The sequence below is a fragment of the Chaetura pelagica genome, unplaced genomic scaffold, assembly GCF_000747805.2.
Source record: "Chaetura pelagica isolate M959 unplaced genomic scaffold, ChaPel_1.0 scaffold963, whole genome shotgun sequence".
Classification (NCBI taxonomy): Eukaryota; Metazoa; Chordata; class Aves; order Apodiformes; family Apodidae; genus Chaetura; species Chaetura pelagica.
Window position 1 is genome coordinate 336195 of NW_009952705.1, and position 7319 is coordinate 343513.

At 63.0% G+C, this 7319-nt stretch overlaps 1 protein-coding gene across 1 annotated transcript in view; it reads right to left on the reverse strand.

The window, feature by feature from the left end:
* WNK4 (WNK lysine deficient protein kinase 4) overlaps positions 1 to 7319 on the reverse strand; it is a 40546-nt gene that overhangs the window by 21598 nt on the left and 11629 nt on the right. Inside the window, 8 exon segments of the mRNA XM_009994181.1 lie at positions 75 to 205; positions 401 to 480; positions 526 to 725; positions 801 to 1020; positions 1093 to 1181; positions 1808 to 1965; positions 2076 to 2296; positions 2829 to 3001. Of these exon segments, the coding sequence (XP_009992483.1) occupies positions 75 to 205; positions 401 to 480; positions 526 to 725; positions 801 to 1020; positions 1093 to 1181; positions 1808 to 1965; positions 2076 to 2296; positions 2829 to 3001 (1272 nt within the window).

Consider the following 7319-nt stretch of genomic DNA (forward strand, 5'->3'; position numbering starts at 1 on the left):
TGCTCTGCGGGGACAGGACACCGTCAGCCAGCACCGCGGCCACCCCGACCCCAGCCCCATGGGGCCCTGCTCACCGTGGGGAAGCAGCGCATGGGGCGGGCGGGCGGTGGGCTGACGGGGTCCCCCGTCGAGAAGCTGTGATGGGCCAGGTCTGGGGAGTCCAGGAAGCCAGAGGAGCTCAGGTAGCCATCAGTCTCGCAGTCAGCTGTCAAGGAGCACTACTGATGTGAGCAAGGCCAGAGAAAGCCCCCTCCCTAGTTTGTGCCCCCAGGGAACGGCTGTGGGACTGGAGGTGAGGAGAGACACTGCACCTGCCTCCCACTCCCAGTTGTCCTGCTGTCCCCCCACAGTCCCCCCACTCCAGCTCGCCCTGCTGTCCCCACACCCAGAGGCTACGCACAGGTGGCTCAGGAGTAGCTGGTATGCCGGTAGGAGAAGTGCTGGTCAGCCTCGGGCTCCTCAGGCTCTGGGGGGAAGGTGCTACTGAAGACAGAGTCCCCAGAGCTGGGGGTGGCCAGGGCAGACACGGGGGCACCAGGTGGTAGTGGGGACTTGAGCTCCTCCAGCATCTGCAGGACGCCTGGTGGCTGCTCTGGCTCCGCAGGCGACCGCACTTCTTGGGCGCGCTTCAGCTTCTCCCGCTTGCGCTTGATGGCGACCACACGGTCCCGCACTGCCTTGGCCACCAGCTTGTAGTCGGCCTCACAGATGAAGCCCAGGACCACCTGCGCCGGAGGGGGCTGGTCACATCAGGGTGCAGGGACCCCACAGCGCCCAAAGTCCCTCATCCTTGCACTCACCATCTCCTGGGCCACCTCCTCTGCCACATCCTTGTAGAGCTCGAAGAGGAACTCGATGGCGTTGTTGTCCTTGTACTTGCCATGCAGCTTCTTCGTGTCATCCATGCGCAGCCAGAGCTTGAGCCCAGACTTGACGCCATCATCCTCCTCAGCCAGTTCCACATGCACCCCTGTGTCCTCCTGGAAGAAGGAGTGCTCCAGCAGGTCCTGGATGGTGTACCTGTGGAGAGCATGGCTCAGGGCGGGGCCGGGGGCCAGGGGAACTGTCCCAAGGCTTTCACTCTGCCCTCACCTCTCATTCTTGTCCATGCGGATGCAGCCCTCAATGATCTCCTTCAGCTCTGGCACCTTCACCTTGTAGAAGCTGCTGGGCTTCAGGCCCTGGGGGCAACAGGCATCAGAGTCTCCTGAGCCAGATGCTGCTACAGCACCAGGTTTCCAGGGCATGGGGCAGAGCCCAGGCTCTGTGGTGCCAAGGTGCTGCCAGACATTCCCTGGGCAGCTGTGGCCTCGCAGCCTCCAGTGCCACCCAGCACAGCCCCACCGGCAGTAGGGATACGTGGAGACAGGGACCAGCCCAGGGCCAGACCGGCTGCAGGTCCCCAGCTGCTCGCCCAGGCAGGTGGCCCAGCGTGGTAACCATGGCCAGGATGCCCCGGGGCTCCGTGTTTCCACCCCAGCAGGCAGGAGCCAGCCAGGACGGGCTGCGGCAGCTGCGGTGCCCTGGGCAAGGGGTGACTGAGCCGACTGGCTCCAGTTCCACCCCATTAACACTCCGGCAGCACCTGGCACGGTGTGAGGGACGCAGGGTCTGGCCAAGCCACAGCCCCCCCACCTGCCACAGGCCTCGTGCGCTGGCAAAGTGCCCTCTTACCACCCAGACCATTGCACAGCCTGCACAGTGACACATTTCTGGGAGCAGGTCTCCAAACCAGCCTCCCCCAACCCCAGGTGCCATGGCTGCAGCCCCAGCCAGCAGTGTCACCCCCGGGCCGGGGGCCACTCACGGAGGTGACTTTGCGGTAGATCTGGGCAGCGTTCTGGCACTCAGAATAGGGGTACTCAGAGGTGGCCATCTCCAGCATGCACATCCCGAAGGCGTAGACATCCACTGCCTCGTCGTACTTCTCCTCATACATCTCCGGTGCCATGAACTCGGGGGTGCCTGGGGGCGGCAGCAGGGCTCAGCAACCCTGGGGCACTGACCCACCCACACCCCCAATGGGGCAGCTGCGAGCCCACTGGGACCCTTCCGGGACCCGCCCAGGACCCCACCTATGACACTCTTGGCGAAGGAGGCTCGCTTGAGCGTGGCCAGGCCCAGGTCCCCAATCTTGACCGAGCCAGTGGGGCCTGTGATGAAGATGTTGTCACACTTGAGGTCGCGGTGGATGATGGGGGGTGAGCGAGTGTGCAGGAAATGCAGCCCCTTGAGGATCTGCCGGCTCCAGCGCTGCAGCACCTTCAGCTTCATCTCCTTGAACCGCTTCAGATAGCTGCCAGGGTACCCATGCGGCTCAGACCCACACCCCAGCCCTCATCCTGGACCACCCTTCTGCCACCACCACACCAAGCCTGTCCATATATGGGTGTTCAGGCAGGGTGAGTGGCAAAAAGCATCCTGGATTCAGGGGCTCCTGGTCCCCTCCTCAGCTGGACTGTGCAGAGGCAGCAGCCCAGGAGTAGCTAAGATCCCTGAGCCACCAGTGCCAGGAGCCAGCCAGGGTAAGCAGCCAGTGCTGCCACCCCACTCGGCACAGGCATGTCCAGGCCACACTGTCTGCATGCAGGATGGTGCCAGTGAAATTCCTGGGTCTTCAAATATCCATCAGTGTCCCCTGATTTCTGCCTCCAGCTCCCAGCTCTGCCCTGTCATCTGCCCAGATTCCACCCGAGCCCACCACAGCCCATCATCACCACTGAAATGCCCACATTAAGTCTCCAGGGTGCACACTGCTCCCTCACCTCCCAGCCACCGCAGGGGCCCCACCCCTCTCTGTGCACCCCAACCTGGGGGTCACTGCTCACGTTTTCAGAGTGCCAGACGTCATGAGCTCCGTGACCAGCACGATGCAGATCTGGCCTTTGATGGACGACTTCCAGGAGTCGTAGAAGCGGACGATGTTGGGATGCTGCAACCCCTTCAGCATCTCCACCTCCTCGCTGACCCGCTGCCGCTCCGTCTTCGACAGCTTCCGCGTCTGCAGGAGCCAGCAGGGGGGTGAGGGGGTCTCCGGCGAGCACAGGGGGATGCCCTGGCTTACAAGAGACCCTCACATCCTCAACCACACTCTCTGCACGTGTGGCAGTGGGGGTTGCCCTGGCCCCAGAGCAGAGCTGGGGTCAGACCTGCTGTCCCCCAGCACAGGGGTTCACGCGGGGCTATGGTGTCCCAGGCCATGGTCTCTGCCCCCCGCCCGGGCACCGCCAGCTCCCAGCACAGCTCCGCCGTGGCAGAGCGCCGGGCCAGCCTCAATGAGCCCTTTGTTGAGGAGAGGAGGCGGGGGAGGCCCCAGCCCAGGTTTTTCCATGTTCCTCCTGCTCGAGTTAATTAAAGTGGAAACTGAAGCCAAGTGCTGACACGGGCACTGAGGAGCTGGGGCCAGGGCCAGCGGGGAGGGCGCAGACATTGAAGGGACATGGCAACGTCCTGCAGGAAGGGGGGAGGCAGCCGGGCAGACCCCAAAGGAGCCGGGTCCTGTCCTGAGCCCAGGAAGCTGCAAGTGCCAGGGAAGGAGCAGCATCCGTCTCCATGGCTCCACCGCAGCACAGGACCCAAACAGATGTGGCTGGTGCAGAGCTGGAGGCAGCCCAGCCAGGACCCCCGTCCAGCCCCTGCTGGCGGCCGCCGTGGTCCCACCCCCAGGCGCTGCCAGAGCCCCGCTCAGTGCCTCGGCCGGCTCTCCCACCCGTCAGCCCGGGCAGTTTTCGTAATATTTTAATTGCATCACAGCCGGCCCCACGGCGACGCTGGAGCCGCTCCATAATCCCCTCTGCTTTTAACACATGCCTGGGGACCCGGCTCAGCCCAGATGAGAACCTGAGCCCTGCAGCAGGGGATGAATGGGACCTTTCATACCCGAGGAGGAAAACAGCAGCTCAAGCCCCTGCGTGGCCCAGAGACACACCGGCTGCCCTGCCCAGCACCGCAGGTGCCCTCAGGCCCCCAGGGCCCCCACTCCTCACCCAGGAGCCTGGAGGCTTCACTGCACCCCACAAACCTACAAAGGTGCAGAGATGCCAACATGGGCTACAAACAAGGGCAAGGAGGAAGTCATGGCAGCCATGGCTCTCCCAGCTCAGTGAGAGGGGACCACACTTGGAGCAGCTATGCCAGCACAGTCCCTGCCATGCCACCCCCAGCCCCAGGCAGAACCCAGGGTATGAGCCCTCCTCTCCCAGGGTGTCTGGAGCACAACCAAAGCATCAGCCAGCCCCATGACTGAGCATCCCAACACTCCCCACTGAGAGCTGGCAGCAGGGAAAGGAACCCAGTCTGGCCCCAGCCCAGCCAGAGGAGCTGCTCCCCCAGGGACGGGGCCCTGAGGAGGGCAGGGCAGGGCAGGCACCAGGGCCCAGCTGCCCAGCACACGGGGACACCGCGTCCTTCCCTGGCAGCACCTCATGCAGGGCAGGGGAGGACGCGGCGCAGGGCCGGGTGAGGAGCAGGGTGGCAGCGGTCCAGCCCCGCGCCGTGAGCCGGGGCCTGGCTGCCGGGAAGCCTGGCAAGGCCAGCGCGGAGCCGAGGCCGGCCCAGGAGCAGGCAGGGGCGGGCACGGCCTGTGGACCGACTCCCCTTTGCGCAGGAGGCTCTTCCCAGAGCAAGGAGCTCCAGAGCTCACATTCCCGAGCCCGTGGGACCCCTGTCAAGCAAATCCCATCAGTCTCTGTGGTTTGTCTCCCAGACAGGCAGAGCTCCCAGCCCCGGGGGTGCTAAGCCCTGGGTGCTGCCCCAGGACCTTGCCAGGCTCAGTTGCAGCACCTTTCCCAGCCACAGCACAGGCAGGGCAGGCTGAGGCTGTGCATGTGATGGGCAGGATTTTGAGAAGACACAGGAATTTGGGAAAAAAAGGTGCCTTGCAATCACCAAGGCAGGTTACCTGCCAGGCCTGGGCAAGGGAGCTGTGGGCAGCATGGCAGTGCCCACTGCCCAGGCTGCTTCTGCCCACAGGGAGCCAAGGGGACCCACAGGAAAACCGCTCACAGCCAGGTATTTACAGCTCGATCATGCTCCAGGACCCCAGTTTCCTCCCCGCTTCTTCCTTCCCCACTGCCCACAGCACCTATCAACAGAAATAGTCCCCAGTTTAAAGCTGGAAAGCACAAACAGGTCACGGCAGGGCTGCCGGGCAGGAGGCAAAGACAGACACTGCATTCAGGATGGGCCAGTGGCACGAGGGGACAGGGATGGGCAGGTCCCCAGAGAGGTCCCACAGGAAGGCAGGGGACAGGTAAAAACGGCCTCCAGGTCACTGGGCACTGGGGAGGGAAGGGCAGGGTGAGAACAGCAAGAGAACTGGGATTTGGGATAAGGAACTGTCATGGCAGATCGACGCTGCTCTCCAGACCGGAACAGGTCAGGGCTGAGGTTAGGTATTCATTTAGAATTGAAAGGCAATAAAAGGAGAACTGTGAAAGACACAGGACAAAGCTATTTTTAAAAGGGCAGAACCACAACCATTTTTATTTGCGGTTCCAAATCCCATATTTGTGTCACAGTGTCTGATTCTTTGCATGATTGCTGAAAAAAACAAACTTTAAAAAGTCTGCTTCTGTGTTCTCAGCCCTCGTGGGAAATGGATTTTGGGACAAGAGACACTGGATAAAGAGCAGCCAGTGGGACAGGGCTGAATACCAGGTGGGGAAGAAAGGGGCTGGGGGCAGTGATCAGGGGGCAGGCGCCGGGGACAGGAGTGGGGACGGGGCTGCCTGGCCCTTGAGAGGTCTAAGCTATGGCCAGGCTATGCTCCCCTGAGAGGGGGATGGCAGGGCAGGTCAGGTCTGCCAGGCATGGCAGGACACTCACAGAACAGTCTCTGGCAGGAGCTCAGTCTCTCCGCACACGTCCCCTGCCAGCTCCTGGTGGGCCAAGTGAGCAGCTCTCGTGGCTCCAGCCCACGCTGGCCCAGCAGCTCACGGGGGCTGGCATGTGCTTGCTGGACTTGGGGCATGGGAGTGTTTTGGCTCCCTGACCCCCTTTCTGCCTGCTGGGAGCTGCAGCCTTGTCCCCCCAGCAGCCACCACACAAGACATTGAAGCTGCCCTGCACAACCACAGGCACCCCCTGCCCACACTGCTGCTGGACAGAGCCCCACGTGCCCACGCCCCTGCCTGGGCTGCAGGACAGGACCAGGGGCCACATCAAGCCCCAGGGGACATGCAGGATCTGCTCTGGCACAGAGAGGGAGGAACAGGGGCCCCACAGCCCTGCTGTGGGGACAAGCAGGAGGGCAGGAGGGCTGGGGCACATCTGCAGTGAGGGGCTGAGACCCTCAGGGAGGGAAGCGTCTGGCACAGCTGACTCATCCAGAGAAGGTGCTGGGCTGGTGAAGGAGAGCCCTTCCCTGCCAGCAGCAGTCTGGCACGTCCCCCACCACCTGAAGGGACATGGGACTCAGACAGAGCTCAGGAGCACCCGGACGGAGACGGAGGCCATGCAAGGAAGGAAGCTGAGCTGGCCCCTGCCAGCAGCTGAAGCAATTCTGCAACCCAGGGAGGCAGGCAGAGGCCCAAGCTCTCACCTCCTGCACTCAGCCCCTCCAGAAATCACCCACTGCTATCTCAGGATCTCTCCTTGCACTGCTGGGCTGCAGCTGCCCCAGGACCCAGCCCCACAGCCGCCTGCAGCTGCACAGAGGGGTTAAGAACAAGACAACAAACTCGCAAGACACGTTTTTCTGTGTAAACAAGGACTTAGACCTTCCCACCACAGCAGCCACCCCAGGCTCAGGAGCCTGTTGGAGACTTTGGACTTTGCCAAAGCCCCTCCCTGGGGTCTCCAAGAAGAAAAGGGACTCCCACCCCCTAGGTCTCCCTGTGAACCTCTGTGGACAAGATCAAGCCCATCGAAAGGAACGAGGTAACAACCTGCTGCTAGGCAGTGAAGAGGGCAGAGGAGTGTGGCAGCAGAGAGGAGCTGGGGATGCTGCTCAGAGACCTGGAGTGTTCCCACTGCAGAGCCCCCAGCAGCATTGTAGAAACCACACGCAGGTGTCAGGACACCACTTCAGCCAAGGTCAAGCAGGCAGAGCGCACCAAGGTCGCCCTGTACCCTGCTCCAAACTGAGCCTAGCCCCGGGCTGCCTGCGGGCACGTGTCCCAGGGCACGCCGAGGGCTATCGGAGCAAACCTTGGCGCCAGCTCCAGCGCTGGCACCAGAGAGGGCACCGCTGCCCTTCCACGGGGAAAGTTGTGAGCTGATGGGCACTGAAGAAGCCGAGGGGGCTCAGCCCCCGCAGCCAGTCCTGGGTCCACCTGTAAACCCCCGGAGCCGGGGCTGGCACCGAGGACACGGGTCTC